Below are 20,883 nucleotides of genomic sequence, written 5' to 3'. Positions count from 1 at the left end.
TCGCTTTATACAAACAGAAGCGCAATTTATACATTTCGTTTCTATTTGTATAAGCAAGAGAGGCGAGGGTGGAGAGCGAGATTTGGGAGAGTGGCAAGCGAGATCTGGGAGAGGGGAACGAAAATATATGTATATATACAATTTCCTCTCGCTTTATACAAACACAAACACATTTTATACATTTGTGTTTGTATAAAAGCGAGAGAGGCGAGCGAGACTGCCACCAAACGAGAGTGGCGAGTGAGATTCCACCAGGGAGAGTGGCGAAAATAGCAATAGTTTGCTATAGGATACAATTAAATCAAAGTATATTTATAACATTTAATTTGAATTAATAGTTTGTTATTATATACAATTTTCCCATAAATATAACCTGGAACAAATTTATACCTTCAACCAAATAAAATAAAAGTTATTAATCCCTAAATATCATACCTTATTCCATTAAACTTGATATTATTTTACTTTACCCACCTTCTAATGAAAAATAACTTCAGATATGAATTAGTAATACTTGAATATCTAATCTCTACTTAACTAATTCCTACCTAACTCAAGTTTCAAATAAATTGCACATTAGCTAGTTATAGTTGCTAATTATCACAATCAATCCATCTGCACAAAATTTTTATTCAAATTAATCTTGTCAGGCCACAAACAAAGACGAATAACTAAAAAAAATGAATATTCTCAGATAATCAACTAACCGAGCTACTAAAATTTCTCGTAATAAAACCTTTCTTCAAAATTATTATGCATATATTTTATTGTTGTAATAACCAAAGAAAATAGATATGGAGAAAAATTACGTGCACTTTTAATGTCTCTCCATGACTTTCTTTGTGCTTAGAGTGAAATGTTAGAATCAAGGGGTTGCTAAATTAGTAAAATTACTTCTTTTAAAAAAAAAGAGATTAAAAAGAAATGTAAGACAAACAAGTTGAAACGATGGAAGTACATGAATATGAATTAGTAATATATGAATAACTAATTTTTACCTAATTAATTCCTACGTAACTCTAACCAGCAACCAAACGATCCCTTTTAAGTTTTGGAGTTGGAGTAGGAAATAAATTGCCCAGCAGCTAGTTAGAGTTGCAATTTATCACAATCAATCCATCTGCAACAATGTTTAAGCTTGCCAAGCCACAAACAGAAAAGAAGCATTTAATATATATATATACACAACAACAACAACAATAATATGCTCGGTGTAATCTCACAAGTGAAGTCGGGGAGGGTGGTGTATACACATACCTTATTCCTACTTTTAGAAGGTAGAGAGATTGTTTCTGACAGACGATCCACATTTATTATATACACATTTACAAATATCTTTATAAAGTCCAATTTCTTGGACTCATCCACTCTCTGTATGCTGAATTCATTTCTGGAAATGAAAGAAGTTAGCAAGTTTCCTTGACACAGACTGCTGAGATTCATCAAACAGATCCTCATCATTATTATCAAAGTCATCATCATTTTCGAAAACCAAGTGCATTCCATGCTTCTTCAGTTTGAGGCCATTAAAACGCGGACACTCTCTAACTACAACCTGCAGTCTGTCACCTTCTTTCAACATTAACGTAAAACTGTGTTCTTGAAATCGACATAAATATAGTTGATCTTCATCCGTATCAGGAACCCCCAACAATTTCAAAGTCTTTGTATGTTTAGGTTTAGCATCACCTGGTGTGGTAAACGTTGCTTGTATATCCACGATTGCTGGGACTTGGTGTCTGAAATTATCCTCTACTTGTTGGTCTAGAGAGAGAACTATGCCAATGATCACTGCCTTGAGATCACGGTGCTTACGAGTTGAGAAGTTAGGTACTTCATGAATAAACCAATCTGGAAGGTCATCCCCTGGAACACAGAGATACTGCATATGCCTTAGAGAATCCTGCATTCAGAGTTTTCGTTAACTTGATATAGAAATGTAAATATAATCTTGATGTCTTCGAGGGTGAGGGAGGAGCGAAGGAGAAAGAACCTTAGAAATAATCTTTTTTATAGAAGGCAAGTACGCATTGCAACCGACTGTATACAACCTTTTTAAAGATTTCAAGCTTTCAAGGCCAGGAATATCTGTTATCTTCTTGCAATTACTGATTAGAAGTTCTTCCAAGTATTTCAAATTCGCTACGCTAGCTATCTGTTCCAACGCGGAGCAGTTTGCAGCATTTAACCATTTCAAACTTGAGGGAAGTTCAGGGAGAGATTTGAGCTTTCTGCAGTTTGGGAGAAACAAATGCTTGAGAACACGAAGTTTTTTCATGCTAGAAGGGAGGCTGCAAAAGTCATTGTATCCAAGTTTAAGTTCTTCCAAAGCAGTCAACTTCTCAAAATCATCAGAAATATTCCCAGATATTTTACAAGCATGAGCATCTAGGAATTCCAAGGATGAGAGATTCGAAAATGATTCTGGAAGAGTAACGCGTTTAGAACTTTCTCCATCTTCCATATCCAGCAGCAGTTCATCCTCTCTAGGTTGTGGTGTCTTTCTCATCTTCAGTAGCTTTAAGCTTGAAAGCATTCCAATTTGATCAGGTAATTCTGAGACAGCAGTTTCCGCCATATAGAGGTAACACAACCTCTTAAGGCTTCCAATTGAAGCGGGAAGATGTTGGAGATTCAAACAGTTGTTCAGGTTCAACTTCCAAAGTCTTTCCAATAAGCGTATATCGTCTGGCAATTCAGAAATTGATGTATTTTGTAGGTCCAAAGTAGTTAAACATGACATATTTCCAATTGAGCTAGGTAAAGATCTGATTGAAGTGCAGTACCCCAGCTCAAGAATCTCAAGGGACTCGAAACTTCCTAACTGGAAACTTTGTTCACTAACTGAGGTCCCCTGTAGACAAAGCCTAACCAATGACGAGAAGCTATTCTCGGAATTGGGCAATTCACTAAAGGACTTGCAATTGCTGAGTGAAAGGAACTTCAATTGAGATAATGAACCAACGGAAGGCGGCAATTCTTTTATGGAGCTGTGGTCAAGATAAAGTCCTATTAATGATCTAAGATTTCCGAGGGAATCAGGAAGTGAGATGAGTCCCTTGCACATTCTCAAACTTAATTCCTCAAGATTTTTCAAATTTCCAATGGACTCAGGCAATTCCTTTAAAGCAGATCCACTAAGAGATAGAGAGCTCAGCGAACTTAGATTCCCAATAGCTGTAGGCAGCAACTCCAAAGACTGGCAATCATTTAAAATCAACATCTGAAGATTCTTCAGGCGAAAGATAGAGTTAGGTAGCTTTGTTATTGCGGTACCATCTAGAAGAAGCTCTCTCAAGGATTTCCAGCCACTCAAGTCCTCTGGTAATTTTGTTAGACTAGAGCAACCAGATAGGATAAGTACTTCAAGACGTTTCAATCCAGACACATCGTCTGGAAATGCCAAAAGATTCTTACAACCCTTGATGTTTAGAAGGGTCAACATAGTCAAGTCTCCAATTGATGGATGGATCTTAACCAGTTCATTGCAGTCCTCAAGAATCAGCTTCTCCAATTGAAGTCCAGATAAATCAGGGATTTCCTTAAGTTGGCGACACCTACGTAGATTCATAACCTTCAGCTGCTCTGACATCTATCAAATGAAGATTTTTATCAGTCATTGCAAAAAATGGTTTGAAGAATAACCCTTTGAGATCAGTAGACAGTAAAGCCAGAAAGTTAAACATTAAGGAAAAGGAGCTGATAGCGCCTAGCGAGATAAAGGGATGACAAACCAACAAACATTTCATGTTAATACAATAAAAATTGCACCGTTTCCTTCATTCCTAGTGTGCTTCAGATTCATAGAGCCTGAAAAATAACTAGCCATTTACTTATAACCACAAGTTGGGTATGCGAAGGGCAGAGTGTACGCACACCTGACCCCTACCTCGTGGAGAACTGGAGATAGAGAGTTTGTTCCTGAAAGACCCTCGGCTCAAGTAACTCATAACAAGACAGTTGGAAAAAGACAATATAGAGAAAGAACATGGCATACAGAGCAGAATAATTTGGTAAACAAAGCACAAGAAACAACCGGTGGTAGCAGTAATCGTAGAACAAGAAACTACAAGAATAACGCTAATACTATCTACCCACCAAGCCTACCCCGTAGGGGAGTGAGACAGCCCTCAACTACCTTCTACCCTAATTGTGACCTGCATATCCTCCTAAGGTCATGTCCTCGATAAGCTGAAGTCGTGCACCTCTCTCCAGTACTTCTTCGGCCTACCTCTACCCCTCTTTAAACCCACCTCTATCAACCTCTCATACCTCCTCACCGGGGCATCTGACAAAGCTTTATCGGCCTAGCTCTACTCCTCTTTAAACCCACCTCTGTCAACCTCTCACACCTTCTTATCGGAGCATCTAACAAAGTTTTTTCATCCTACCTCTACCCCTCTTTACCTGACAAAGCTTGTGAATCTACAAATCATCTATCGATGATTAAGGGGACATGTAGTACTTCCTAATTAATTACCAACAAACAAAGTTGTCAAAAAGGAGATATAGTTCTTCCTACTTACCAGTAAACAAAGTTGTAAATAAGGATATTGGTTGAACTAATATTCTTACCTTGTTCTGGTATAAATTCCACTTTTTCTCGTTCCAGACCTGTGTGATCTTGCTCTCCGATAAATCAAGAACTGCAATCTTTCGGGACAACAACTCTGGAGGAATAATATCCAAAGGGCAACCTTTCCACTGCAGCCACTTCAGGTCAGCAGGTAATAGCTTGAAATCTCCAACCAATTTGACATGATTGATTTGTAGGAGTCTCAGTTTGACCATGCACTGAAAAGCTCTAGTGTGAAATGTTAAACCATTTGCCGTCCTACCTTGTCCAATATACCTTTCAAGTACTTTCTTCAAAATCAAATAGATCCAGGATACTTCCTCAGAATTTTGATCTTGATTCCTCTCAAAGTCAAACACAATACCCTCAATGTTACTTGTGTCCTTGAATTTATCAAAACAGATAAAAAAAAATCATGAGGGGAAGCTAGAAGACAACTCACAAAAGTTAAAAGCTTAATTAAATGAGTGAATAAGCCAGGTGAACTGCAAAATGCTTCTTGGTTCCTATTTGAAGGTATCTTTGGCTGCAATTTGTTACTTTATACTAAATTAATAAATAGTAATACACGTAGTATTTTGTAAAAGAAAAAGTTTAACTCCTATTACTAAAAGATTTACAGTTGGCAATACTTCTTCAAAAGCATACCACAACTAGCTCACTAGAAAAAAAGAGGAAATTATGCAGTAAAAAGATTTTATACAAATAGATGTTTCGAAAAATCAATTGTAAGCAAGTATTTGAACGGTATGTGGATTAAGAACCTAGAAAAGGATAGTGAATTACCTGCTACGATCAACTAAATCACACTGATAATATAATCCTTTTTACAAAAAAATATGTTGATACTTGTGACCGGACAAGCAACACGAGCAAGTAGAACACTTGTTTAGCCGTTTAACCATCAAGTAGAAAACAGGAATCTCCAAATTTCATCTCAATGTACAAGTAGGTACTAACTTCAAGTTAAACAATACAGCAATGCAAAAGGTGTCAACTAGATCATAAAACCATACCTTGTAGTTATTTAGGACAGTCATAATATCATCATGATTCCACAATCTACTACGTTTATCAACATTTCCAGAATTCTCACGTTGTACGATTTGTCTTCCCATATCTTTGAGCTGATCATGCATCCACAAAACATTTCCATCAACTATTTTAAGAAGCAATTTTGCTGTGAGTGCTGTTATTGCAGTTTCAGCGGCAAAACCACAACCTTTAAATATTGCAATTGCATCTTCCCTTTCAAGCCTTGTATTAAGAAGAAGACATGCTAAGTCAAGAAATATGCACCTTTCTTGATCATCTAGAGCACCAAAACTTATTTCCAAGATATCTTGTAGTTCACCTGGACGGATCTGTCTAAACTTTTGCACTACATCTTCCCACTCCTTCAATCCTTTCTTATAGAACAATGAAGATCCAAAAATTTCCAGAGCCAGAGGTAATCTCCCACTAAGTGTTACAAATTCTTCAGCAAGACCCAAAAACTTCTTAGGAGGCTGCTCTTTTCCAAATGCATGATAACTTAATAACTTAAGTGAATCGGACGAGTTGAGCACTTCTACCTCAAAAGTGCAATTTACAATACTTGGATCTAAGACATTTTGATCTCTAGTGGTGACAATGATTCTGCTTCCTTGGCAAAACTGGTCTCTACCACCAATCAATTCACGAAGTTGGTTTGCATCGTCCACGTCATCTAGGAAAATAGCAACTCGCTCATTATTCGCAGATTCATTTATCAATCGGATACCTTTAGCAGTACTGTCTATGATTGGCGAAGCACCTGAGTTAAGATCACCAATGAGTTTTCTTTGAAGAGAGACCAAACCATTTTGTTGCCTTGCAGTTCCTTGAACATCAGAAATAAAGCTACGTTTCTTGAAATAAACAACAAACTGATTGTACAAAGCCTTGGCAAGAGTGGTCTTGCCCACTCCTCCCATTCCGTATAATCCTACAACTTTCACACCATTTGCTTTAACGTCCAGTAGCCTGAGCAATTGATCAAGACGAGAATGAAGTCCTACGGGGTATTTTGCCACACCTATAGGTGTATTATCAAGTTTCCCCAGAACTTTCTTGACTAGAGATTGGATTAACTCTGCTTCTTCCCTGGCACAAGTATGATAACATGAAGTCAGATGAGCAAGTTTTCAGCCCCTAGAATAAATGATTTCGAGTATAGATTCATAATCATTTACAGGGTTTCTTTTACACAAGAATAAAGAAGGCAATATAAAATTCACTTCCGTTCTTTGTATGAATTTCTTTGATCCTCAAAACATCTAGAATTTTTTTCCTCCAACATAGTCCACCAAATGCAGGCTAATTCCACCATTTCTTCCGAACAGAACAGATTCGAACTTCTCCTAGAATAGTTTCCAGTGCAAAATGATTAATAGACAGAGGTGGATTTAGGATTTCTATAACATGGGTGTACCACTAAAAAACGGAGAATTGATCCATGTTCCTCCAAGTAAATAACTCAAAACTTATGATTCAACCAAGTGCACCACTTAGCCTTTTTGGAGCATGAGAGTCAAAAGATAATATTTGATCAACTCATGGATATATGTTCGTAAAATACCTAGTTTGATAGAGAGACCATGAGTTCACGTGCACCACCATTAAATTAGGTAAGCTATAAATCCACTCATGTTCATAGGATTTATATATGGGTACTACAAAGGATTGATTATATATTGCAATTTCATCACTACATCACATAAGGTTTTAGCTCAGGTTTTCCACTTAGCTTTATGAAACTCTACTTTGGTGATTAAATTACGATTGAGTTGGTATGAAATAAACAAATTCTGAAAAAAGAGATATTATCAGTATGAAACCTATCCTTCCGGAGTGAAGGATTGTGACTGACACCCCCAACCAGTGGTGGAGTCAATTTTGTGTCAAAAAGTACTACCCTCGGTCAAGGGGCAGACCAAGGGTAACTCCGCCCCTGCGCCCAACTATACCACACCAACACCTCACAAGATTATTTGTTACCTTTGGCATAACCTAGCTTATACCAACCATATTGTCTCAGCCTACTCCTTCAGCACACACACACACCATCATCCTAGAACAGACCCAACTTACACAACTTCTAAGGGGTCGTTGCTATTGATATTAGAAAAAATAATGCATGTATTAGTGTTATTACAAATTTTTTGTTTGGTACAACTTTTTAACTATGTATAACCAATACAAATATCATTAGTTATACATTCTACTTTGGTATTATCGTATATATAATTAATACATAATAAATCATGATATTAACAATACAACAGTTTTTGATAGATGCATAAGTATGATTTAAAACACAATTGTCCCTAAAAGTATACAAAACTAAAGGAATATGGAGGAAATTTTTGTGAAAAATATTTTCTTTTAGAAATTATTGAATGCATAATGGCAACATAACTAATCTTTACATTATTAATCCCAAAATCTCTAATATACTCTATTAAATATTTTTTTATAGACTCTACTAAACGACCTTTATATGTGTAGTGAAATTCTTCTTTACCACAAGTATAGTTCAACTTACTAGTTATTATAACAAAACTAATGGAGCACTTTTTTTTCAGATTATTAATACATATAATTAGTAATTTTCGGCAACTGAGGGAAATGTATTTTTCGTTCAATTAGTTTACAAATATGGTCGAAGTGTACATTATCTATACACTTTGACGGTATATATATATACACTATCTATAAATGTAAATATATTTTGTAAATTAGATAATTGAATGGTATTTGGCGGTAATTTTCCCGAGTTAGAATATGATTCTAAATGCAGCTGGTAAATGCAAGTAGACATGATCAGTCTGCGTTCATACAGCATTTGGGAAAAGGTGTGATGTAGACAATATGTCCTAATTAATATAATTATTAACGATTGTTTTCATGACTCGAACTTGTGATCTAAGAATAAATGCAAGTACACATATCTAGAAAATATGTATGTGCTACCCAGGGGCGGCTCAAACCCATTGGTGGCCTAAGGCCAAAATCAAACTAGAGGCCTTAAAAAAAAATTATAAATGTTTTTATTTTAAATCTATTTTTCTAGTTTTTTGAGATACAAAGTTGTTAATAATTTTTGTGTAGTCAATCTCTTCTAATAATTCCTTTTCAATCGATAATATAGCCAAACCACTTAATCTTTCTTGAGACATTGTCGATCTTAAATAAGATTTTATTATTTTTAATTTTGAAAAACTTCTTTCGGCTGAGGCGACTGTTACGGGAATTGTTAACATTATTCTATAAGCAATGTAAGCATTTGGAAAAGAATCAAGTCTTTTTATTTGATTTGAGTATCTCAATTAGAGTATTGTCTTCTACTTTTATGATTTCCCTTAACACTTTTAATTCAGAAAATAAGTCTAAACCGTCAATATCGGAGTGAGTATTATGTTTTAAGGAACATTCAAGATTAAAACAATATTTTTTTAAATTCTCATCATCTAATGATCTCAATTTTTCCCACTAAATAGAAAACCAAAAATATTTTCATATACTTCAAATTGTTCAAATCTATTTTGAAGTGAAAAGATGGCTTGGTCTACTATGTATAAGAAGTAATCAACTCTAAATGATTCTTCAAGAGATCTTGTGATTTCATTATCAACATTCTCATCAAATTGTTTTTTTCTATAAATTACACGTTTCTTACGAAATACGGGTTCAATATTCATCTCTAATGCAATTTCCTTAGCCGAAATCATAGCACTTGTAAATCCTTCTTCTCTATATGTTTTAAAAAAAGAAACTAAACCTCTTAATTGATCTATAGCGACATCAATATGCATATCTTTTGATTGTAAACTTTTGCTAATTGAATTTACAGCAAATAGTACATCATACCAAATAGTCATACCCAATAAAAATTTAAAATTTTCAAGCTCAAAAATTGCTAAACAATTAGCTTCACTTTTAATTTTTGGATCATCACTAACTTCTTCTAATTTAAATAAAGCATCTCTTATTTGTGGAGTTTGAAATCTTATTGCTTTAACACTTTCAATACGACTTTTCCACCGTGTTTGTGACAATGATTTAAGAGTTAAACTAGGTACACTATCTTTTAAAATTTTCCACCGCTTAGTAGACGAAGAAAATAGTGAATATATACGTTGTACCACTCCAAAGAATGATATAGCTTTCGTACAAGAATTAACCATATCACAAAGTACCAAATTTAGATTATGACAACCACATGGTGTATAAAATGATCTAGGATTTATATCAAGAAGTCTTTTTGCACTCCTTGGTGTTTTCCCTTCATATTAGACCCATTATCATATCCTTGTCCTCTTAAATTATCAATATCAAGTCCAATACATTTTATTTCATCTAAAATAACTTCAAAAAGACCTTTTCCACTTGTATCATCCACTTTTAAGAATTCTAAGAAATATTCAGTTACATTTATTGGAGTTTTCGAAATATCTACACTCCGTATTATAAAAGACATTTGGTCTTGATGACTTGTATCTGGCGTGCAATCAAGTATGATAGAGAAATACTTTGTTTTTATAACTTTTTCAATAATCTTGTTCTTAATTTCACTTGCCAATAAATTTATTAAGAGCCCGTTTGGATTGACTTACAAAAAGTAACTTTTTAAAGTGCTGGAACTTATTTTTAAAATAAGTAGTTATATGTTTGGATAAAAGTGCTGCAGTTGAAAAAAAAGTTGTTGATGTGTTTGGCAAATAAGTGCTGGTAAACACTTTTTTTTATCAAAATGTCTGAAATACCCTTTAAGCTGTTAACATGATAAAAAGTTGATTAATTTAAGGTTTTTATACTTAAAAAAAAATTAATTTATGTTTTACATCCATAAGTAATAATATTTTTCTATCATTCACATATTTCTTTACCACCTTATAAGAGGAATATAAATTCATATTTCAGAAATAATAATAATAAAAAAAAATAAAAAAATAATAATAATAGTAATAGTAATAATAATAAAATAATAAAATAATAATAATAATAGTAATTGTAATAGTAATAATAATAATAATAATATTTATAATTATAATAATAATAAAATAATAATAATAATAATAATAGTAATAGTAATAATAATAATAATTATTATTATTATAATTATAATAATTATTATTATTATAATAATAATAAAATAATAATAATAATAATAGTAATAGTAATAGTAATAGTAATAATAATAATAATAATAATAATAATAATAATAGTAATAGTAATAATAATAATAATAATAGTAATAATAATAATAATAATAATAATAATAATAATAATAATAATAATTCAATATGGGCAATTTGGAAATTGTATAAAATAATTAAAGGCAAAAAGGTAATATACTTGGTCAACATAAAAGGACTTTTAAGTTAAAAAAAAAAAAAAACTCCCCTCCCCTAGCTTTTAGCTTTTGGCTTAAAATAAGTCACTTTGATAATTGCGAAACACTCTAATAAGTCAAAAACTGGCTTTTAAGCCAGTTTGACCAGCTTAAAAGCCCATCCAAACAGGCTCTAATTCATTTTGTATATTATGTCCAAGATAATGATTATGAATTTCATTATGTTGATTCGTCGAATATGTTTTTGCATAATTGGATCAAATTCTGCAATCATTTCAATAAGACTCAAGAAATTTCCGTTATTTTCTTGATAGATTTTTTCATTTTTCCCCCTAAATGCCAAATTATTTCTTCTAAGTTTTTATGATGGAAATAATTCTTGACAATACATTTTTCCAATGTTCTCTATCTCTATTAATATGGTCTTGAATGTTTTTATCGATTGTTTTATTATTACGCAATCTAAATTCTAAATCAATCCATGAACTCATATTAATAATATGTTGGCTAGTTGTTTCATGGGTTCTAAGCTTAGTAGTAAGATTTTTCCAATCTCTACTACCTTCATTAGCTAACTTATTATTCTTTGCATTAAAGGTCGTATTAAATAACTTACAACAAAAACAAAATACCTTATTCAAATCTTTGGAATAAACTAACCATCTTCTTTCATGTCTTTCTCCATTTGCCAACTTTTGAAAATAATATGTAGTAGAAAAGTGCCTTAAAAATTTATCCTTCGTAAAACATGTGTCGGTAATTCTAATTGGTCCCTTTTCTACTAAAAACTCTCTTAACTTTGTATCAACAATATTCCATTGACTAGGATCATAGATAATTTTAGGAGTATGATTATTTAATTCATTTATAAGTTCTTGATTTTCTTGGGAATCTACATCCGACTTTTCACTAACTTCCTCTCCTTCTTCTTCTTTTTGGTTTATATCATTATCTAACTCAACTTCAACTAAGTTTATAACTTGTTCTTCTAAAGAGCATTCCCCTACCTTTTTTGATTTAATTTTATCATTGTTTTCCAAAAATTTATCGCGAGCACCTTTTTGAGATTTTATCAAGTTATCGACTTTTCTTTTTCTTTTAAGTTTTGAATGACCGGATTCATATTTTCTAGTTGACATATTAAAATCTAACAAATATTTTAAACACTATTTACAATATCAAATAAAAAATATAATAAACATAAGACACAAAACAAAAATAATATTAGAAATTAGAATGATATTACCAAATTCAAAAGCTATGAAGACTTGATTTTCGAAAATGAATCGGGCTGCTGCAATATAATTTTCTCCAAATTTAAAATATAAATTATCAATAGAACAAGTAATTTTTTTTTAGCTTTGAATAAGAGAGAGATGTAAGATTAGAAAAGAGAAAGTGAGAAGAAATAGAAGGGAGGAGGATAGAATATATAAAAATAAAATTAGAAAAAAAAATAAGGTAAAAAAAAGAAGATAACTTGTAAGTTAAAAAAAAAAGTACACAACTTTTCAACTTTTTATGGGAAAGTTAAAAAGTCATAGTCATATCTATGACTATCACTTCATTTAGCCGTTTAGACTTATTGACTTAGCTCTAACAATTTTATTTTTTTTAAATTTAATCTTTCCTAATTAACTAAAAAATGGGGCCTTTGCATTTATTGTCTTAGTTCTAATATTATTATTTTTTAATTTAATCCTACCTAATTAACTAAAAAATGAGGGCCCCTGAAATTGGGGGCCTAAGGCCAAGGGCTTTTTTACCAGCCATGCCAGCCGCCCCTGGTGCTACCCAAATTCTTGTCGTGGCCTAAACTTCTATTGGTAGTTTGTATGAGGGGTGTCAATTTTTATTTTTATTTTTAAAAAAACGACTAAATTGATCAAAACGAGTCAAACTGAACCGAATTTTAGTATTTTTTTTTCCCATCAATACATGGGTTTTGCTATGAACCTATAGGCTACAACCATACCAAATAATTAGCATACATAAAGTAAGTGATTTTTTTGTGTGTTTTAGAATACGGTTAATCAACATGTCATCTAATCGATTATAATAAAATAGATTGGATTTTTCTCTTTTTTTTCCTGTAGTATCTCCACGTTCGCTAATGAAATTGTAAGAGCCGGTGTTCCTTTTAAAAGGGCAGAATCAAAGTATATGTGTTGTTTTTATATTCATATATATAAAAAATGGAGAAAAAAAAATTAATGAACCAACAAAAATATACTTAGTAGTATATATACATTTAAATATTATTACACATATAAATTATCATAATAACATATTATTTTCTTCGTCCCAATTTATGTGACATTATTTGATTTGACACAAGATTTAAGAAAAAAAGAAAAAAAATTAAAATCAGTGGCCTTTTTTTTTTAAAAACTAAAAAGTAATAAAAATAATAATAATAATAATTGGAACAAAGTATTTTGAACTTTACTTTGAAAAGTATTAGGACATTTCAATAACTTTATAAATATACCTTGTTAAGTCAATTATTGAGTGAACTGTACATAAAAGTCAAGCTTTAATTATACACAATAAAGTAACCCAAAAAAGCTGACATGGGTAGTATAAGTTTATGATATATTCTCCATTTTTGTAGTATAAAATATCAAAAATTAATTGAATCGAATGAAATTGAAGAAAAACTGAAATGATTGAACCAATACAAAAAGAATCTTATATTGATGAATTGGAAAAGGGTCAAAATTGCCCCTGAATTATGCGAAATAGATCATTTATACCCTCCATTACATTTTGGGATCAAAAATACCCCCGCAGTTATCCCAGGAGACCACAAATACCCTCAAGAGTTAACACCCCAATTTTTTAGTGACGTGGCAAGCCACGTGGAACTAATCCCTCCACCTAAGCATTGCCAACTAAGATTCACTACAAAAGAACTTGACTTTTTCAACAAGTTCTGAGTGATTTTTAGTGGCGACTAAGGCTCCAACAACCATTCGCTAGTAAAACCTATTTTTTCAACAAAAAAATATAATAATTAATTTTCGATTGCGACCTAATTTTCTAAAATAAATAACTTGCAATATCCATATTAAAAACATCCAATATTATTACGAAAAATCATCAAAATTACTTCTCGATTCAAATCTCCTACTATATATATAATGCATCATTGTACATTTTATACATTTACATATGACATAAAAATAAAACATATAGTGTCTTCAAACTCCTACTTAATCGATATCATATTTGGTTTTTTTAAAACAATGAAGAAAAAAACACAAAATTAGAATTTAATGTTAAAAACTTTTAGTGACGATTTTCTGGGCTTTTGTGGCGACTGTTGTTGCCGCTAAAGGTCTAGTTCTTTTGTAGTGAATCCTAGTTGGCAACGCTTAGGTGGAAGGATTAGTCCCACGTGGCTTGCCACGTCAACAAAAATTTGGGGTGTTAATTCTTGAGGGTATTTGTGATCTCTTAAGATAACAGCAGGGGCATTTTTTATCCCAAAATGTAGCGAAGGATATAAATGGTCTATTTCATATAATTCGGGGGCAATTTTGACCCTTTTCCGTTGATGAATTAACCTAAAAATCCATCAATATACTACTCATGTGTGTCAATCTATGTGACATATTTCGAATTTCGAGATTTAAACAAGTCTACTTTGATTGTGAATTTTCATATATTTTTTAAATATTTTGAATTATCAATTATTGTGATTTATAGTACTTTTTTCGTAGTTTGCAAATATATAAATTTCATTTTAAGAAATTTGAAGATTTCTTGAGCAAATTTTCGATCAAGAGTTAATCAAGTTTTTTAATCAAAATTTCTTTATATGTTTTATAAATAATTTAAGTTAATTATTGTGACTTATAATATTTTACGTAATTTTTAAATATATAAATTTTATTTCAAAAAACTTAAAAGCTTTTATATCTGAATTCACCATCAAAATTTAAAACTTTGAATCTCAAAATTAACTATGACACGTAAAATTGGGACAATAGAGTATATAAAAGAAACTCAAAATTACATATCACGATTTTACCTGAAGGTGTCTTTTGATTACCATGAAAGGAAAAGAACTTGACCATCAACAACAAACAAAGCAGAAATTGATGAATGTGAATGGAGTTAGGCTATTAAATTTCTTCGACTCTAAAATTTAAATTATGAATTTAACTTTTAATGATTTTTGAAATTAATTAAATTATTATATTTTTAAAGTTATGGATCAATAGCAAATGTATTTATAAATTACTTATGAATTATGATAAAGTATATTATAAAAGGGAGTTGGATTAGCTTATATAAACTAGTCCAATCAACTTTTAAACATTTTTGGATTAGCCTATCTATTTTTGTAAGTTTTATACCTAAATTATTATGTGTGCTAATTTTCTATCTGAAATATCATCAGTTTTTTTTATCACAACACAACTCTATCATCATCATAAAAATTCTTAATCATGGTTTAGGTAGAAAATTCGAACGCATGTACCAACAGTATTTTAAAAAAAAATAAAAATTAAATAGGGATGAAATTAAAGTGTCCTGTACGTACCAAAACCTAGAATCCCAACCGGAGGTATTAGCAGCTTTCGTCATAGCTTCTCTCCACCGAGAAACCTTCTCCGGCGCCGCTTCCAGCAAAATTTCATGCTCGTTAAAATGCTTTTCAAACGTACCTTTCTGTTTCCGCACATCCGACGGGTCAACTTCATAGAAAACCGGTAGCAATAGCCTTTTACATTCCCAGATCTTCGCCAGTTCTTCGAGGCACCATTTCGATTCAGCATAGTTCTTCGAAATCACGGCGATCGAAGCCGCTGAATCCTCAATCGCAGCCACTAGCGTCTTAGAGATCTCTTCGCCGCGATCCAGATCTTCGTTGTCGATGAATGTCCGTACGCCGTTCCGTACGAGTTCATTGTAGAGTTTCTCAGTGAAACCGTGACGAGTGTCTTCTCCTCTGAAACTCAGAAATATATCCCAACGGAATCTGTGCCCTGAGGTCATGGACCACGCCTCCGCTTCGTCGTCCGCCATTGCCGGAAATTCCCCTTTTCGTTTTGGCTCAGTACTGGAAATTGTATTTGTATGTATGTTTATATAGTACGGTTTACGGACCTGACAGCGGGAAAATCATGAATGGTTCAATATCAACCGTTCATAATTTTTTTGGCCCCTTAACTTTGCTTCGATATCTACAAGTAGACACATTCTTACGTTTTATATTACACGTAAAATATCATATAGGATGAAAATTACACATAAAATGTCATATAGGGGACGTATAAGTCCTGCTTATGCACAGGGGCGTAGCTATGCACACCCTTCGTTAGAAAAATGATAAACAAAGTTATTAAATAACATATTCTGAGTACACAGAACAAAGTGTTGTCTTGAAAGAGCCAATAAAATTTCTGACTCCGCCACATCTTATGCACTCCCAAAATTACGTTGGAAAGCATAAATTTCAGTTATAACCAAGTTAAAAAAACATATTTATATGTTGTGCATAAATTTTTTGATCCAATGGATGAGCTCCTTTTCCAGAAGTTAGTTTTACAGTTTGTTACAACACTTCACGATAGTAGAATTAAAGAAAAATGAAAAACGAATTCACCTATTGTAGATAATGTTTCGTTAAGAACTGAATTAACTTGTGTGTGATATTTAAGTAGGTGCGGAGTTAGCGTGTACATTACGGGTTTGACTTCGTGATTCAAATTTTATATTTATCTTAAGAAAATTTATCGAAGACTAAAATTTTAAGAATATAAATTCAAATTTTGACTTCGTTTATGATATTAGACACATTTTAAAAAAAGAATTGATATATAAGAGATTTTTCTTATTAAAAAATTGTGTCAAAGATTTATAGAAGAAATACAGTTATTTTTGTGTAAAGATTTATCCATGCATGTTTTTTTTTAAAAATAAAAAAAATTCCAACATTATATATGTGCAATATTTCCTAATATTGTAGCGTAGACATCTCTAGAATTTCTCTCAGACGAATACACAATATATAACGTACTAGTATTGTTTTCTATATTAAAAATGAACATGGAAATACTGCAAATAAATTATGAGAATTTTGCTAAATTAATTAGCTTTCTTTTTAGGGTTAATTTATTATTAGTGTGTACACCTTCAAACTTAAATATAGGTGAAGCTTTATCCAAATGGTTTTCATCGGTACCTCTGTATCCACTAGTATATAGGGCAATAGCTACGAAATTTATCGATAATTTCTAGCTAATTTATTGTTAATTAGTAACTAGATGGTGTTAGCTAATTCTTTATTTTCTAATTTGCATTCATTAATTAATAGTCATAACTAATCATTTCATTCTCTAATCTTTAAAATTCATTTTCAAATAGTCCATTTGTAATATGATATTGAGGTAAGATTGGGAAAATTGATAAAAAGCAACTTGTGACCATTTAATAATGAATGTCAACGGCTGATTATTGAGTATATCACAATAATGAAATGATAATAAAGGACAATACACGTTACTAGAAGTATGACCCCTATTATTATCTAAAAAAAAAGTAGTCTTTGGAATCGGATTTACTAATTTTGCCTCATCTACGAACCAGTTTACTATATTTATCAAGAGTTTAGAAATACATACATACATACATTGTGGTCACAAAATATTCCGATAATGTGGGTGAACACAGTAAATTTTAATATAAACTTAAAAATTAATCATATTTACCTAAAAAGTATAGTGATATATTGATACTCTTTATAATGACATGAAATCTTTGAATTGAATTAAACCAACAATTCTTGCATAGAGATAGCTTACTAATATGAAATAAATTTGACAGACATTTTGAATATATAGTTTACTTGATTTTTTGGTACACTAAAAAAGATTAAATAAAATTTTTAAAATCTTTTGTAAGATACCTAACTCATTTGTCTAGAGAAAAGAAACTCCATCCACTTGAGCACGTATTCTTAAATTAGGAAACGTTCTCCAAGTACATCTTCAATTATTTTTATAAATCAACATATTAATTTGCCTCTCTCTAATTAATTTACTCGTGAATCGAGGTTTACATTTATTTATTAGATATAGCAATTGAAACGAAAGTTCGAAAAAAATGGAAAAATCCTTTTGGCATGAAATTTGGCCAGAAATTTTAAAAAAAAATGTTATTTTACCTTTTTAAATATTCTTACTCTTTTAACTTTAATATATTTTAATTAAAATGGAAAACAAATCAGTTTAACTTTAAATAAAAAGAATACTATAATTTTTTTAATTTTCTGATCAAATTCTGGCCAAATTTTCTGATCATTCAGCATTACCCGAAAAAAATATACCATTGCATCCAACATGTTCATCGTACGCCTAAAAACAATTAAAATATTACTATTAAATTCCAAAATTAAATCGTCAACCTTGTTGAATCGATCAACTTAATATTATAAAATTGTGGTCCCTTCTCAGACAATCTTACTTACCAATTAACTCCAATAATTAATACATAGTAGTAGCAAAATAAGTAAATAATTTTAAAGTCAGTAATGTCAATTTTCCCCCAATTGATAATTATTTTTTGATGTTGATGTACACCACATGTAATTATTTATAGAAAAAAAAACTTGTTACCCCTAAATCCGGGACTTAAGATAATAATTGAATTTATTTTAGTGGTTTAAGGACACACAAATTATAATAATTGAATAATAAGTTTGCGATGTTAATTTACTTGTTTACCAATATGATTTTCAGAGAAAAATTATTGGCAATATCGTTCATTTTTAGTTAATTATTTTGAATTTGAGTTCTAAGTAGAGTTACTTTACTAGTGAAAATGCATTACCCCTAAAGGTTATCAATAAGTGAAGTAAGGGTAATAAATAAAATAAGTGCAAGATGATAATCAAAATATGATTATGTCCTAGATTTTTCGATTTTTTGGTATACTAAAAAATATTAAATAAAATTTTGGAAAACTTTTGTAAGCTACCTAACTTAAATTTGTCTAGAGAAAAGAAACTTCTTTCCCTTGAACACGTATTCTAAAATTAGGAAATGTTCTCCAAGTATACCTTTTAGGAGTAGTTAAAAATCAGCTTATTAATTTGCCTCTTGAATCGGGTTCATATTTATTTATTGAATATAGCAACTGAAACGAAAATTCGAAAAAAATATACTATGCATGCAACTAACTATGTTCATCTTATGCCTAAAATAAAATAAAATATTACTATTAGATTCCAAAATTAAATCGTCAATCTCATTGAATCGATCAACTTTTTTTGTAAATTTGTGGTCCTTTCTTAGAGAAATTTACGCATCAATTAATTCTAAATAAAACATAGTAGTAGTAAAATAAGCAAACAATTTTCAAAAGTCAGTAATGACAACTATTTTTTTATATTTATGTTTAGATATTTGTACGTGTTTTTTTATTGATTGAAATTTGAACCTTTTTATCATTTAATTTTATTTTTTGTGGTCGTAACAAAATAAAAGGCTGAATTCCTAAAATTCGTAAGATTAAATACTTGTTACCATTACTGTTGAGAAAGAAAAAAGAAGAAGAACCATAAAGATGCTTTATTCCTAACACCACAAGTTTTTGAAACGGCGTTTAACTTAAATCTCGATTTAAAATAGTGATGATATGTGTTTTACGCAATACACAATTTCATGAATAGTTTCATTCAAAATTGTAATGCTCTATTTACGATTAATACTAAAGAGCCGCTTTTTAATTTATTTACAAAATTATCCTTTGTTGTCAAAGACAACGTAACTTATTAAAAAGAAAAATATTTATTACTAAAACATTTGTATTGTCTCTTATCAACATTTGATAATTTTCATTCTCTTCAAGCATAAAAGAGTTGCGTTCTCATTATTGTCAAAGTTAATTCTCAAAGTCGAATAAATTAATCATTATGATTATTGATTTATTATATTGTATAAAATCAAAAATTGATCTTTAAAATATCAAACTACTTTGATATGATATTGGTAGAGCTAGTAGCATTTTTAAAAATCGAAACTCAATCTTAACGTAGCAAACATCCTTTGTTTAAGCATGAAGAATTGAATAACTTTGAATAAGGAGCACGTTATTTCTAAAATATTTTTTTTCCAATTTGAACTTAAATTAATCGAATCTCAAAATAAATATCAAATATTAACGAACAAACTCAAAACACACCTCTAAAATGAGTAAAAGGGAAAAAGAAAATAAATAGAAAATGAAATCCCTTTTTATAACCCTCTCCGTCCCTGCTATATGAACTGCACCCAAAAAGCATTTTGACAGTACATAATATATTATCAAAAGGTTGCTCGGTTGGTTAGCATCCTTCGATCACTCACAGTAATCCTCCGATTTCCTCCCTCTAAAAAAATTACTATAGCTGGAAATTAGCAAATGGAGGAATTTGAGCAGCAGAAAATTAGTGTTTCACTCCCATCACTACGGCTGGATTACGACGTTTTCCTGAGTTTCAGAGGCAGTACTCGTGAAAAAATCACGAAAAACTTATACAATGCCTTGGACTCAAAAGGCATTCGAGTTTTTCGAGACTCTGAGGGATTAACTCAGGGCGATGAGATCTCAACAGGTCTGGTAGAAGCAATCAATGATTCTGCTGCTGTAATTGCTATTATTTCATCTGATTACGCTTCTTCGAGATGGTGCGTCGAGGAATTAGCGACGTTCTGTGAGCTGAGTAAACTCGTTCTACCTGTGTTCTACAAAGTTAACCCGTCGGATGTGCGGAGGCAGCAAGGGACATTTTTCAATGATTTTAGGGATTTGGAGAGGAAGTCTAAACCGGAAAAGATGGCGAGATGGAGAAACGCCATGAAAACAGTTGGCGGGATCTCTGGTTGGGTTTACAATAACGGGTAATAATTCTCTCTATAACCTCTCTATATATTTTTAC

General features: G+C 31.3%; 1 protein-coding gene across 1 annotated transcript; it reads right to left on the bottom strand.

Annotated features, from left to right (window-relative positions):
* Positions 1-1,361: 1,361 nt before the first annotated feature.
* Positions 1,362-16,002, bottom strand: LOC125830686 (disease resistance protein RPV1). The gene is made up of 5 exons (XM_049509866.1): positions 15,505-16,002; positions 5,593-6,700; positions 4,576-4,959; positions 1,994-3,592; positions 1,362-1,903 (listed from the first exon to the last, which is right to left on the bottom strand). The coding sequence occupies exons 1-5, from the start codon at positions 15,987-15,989 to the stop codon at positions 1,385-1,387; spliced, it is 4,095 nt and encodes a 1,364-aa protein (XP_049365823.1). The 5' UTR covers positions 15,990-16,002; the 3' UTR covers positions 1,362-1,384.
* Positions 16,003-20,883: the final 4,881 nt, after the last annotated feature.

Source organism: Solanum verrucosum, unplaced genomic scaffold, assembly GCF_900185275.1.
Source record: "Solanum verrucosum unplaced genomic scaffold, falcon-dt-bn FXZP01000154.1, whole genome shotgun sequence".
Taxonomy (NCBI): domain Eukaryota; kingdom Viridiplantae; phylum Streptophyta; class Magnoliopsida; order Solanales; family Solanaceae; genus Solanum; species Solanum verrucosum.
This window is presented reverse-complemented; position numbering and strand designations above follow the sequence as displayed.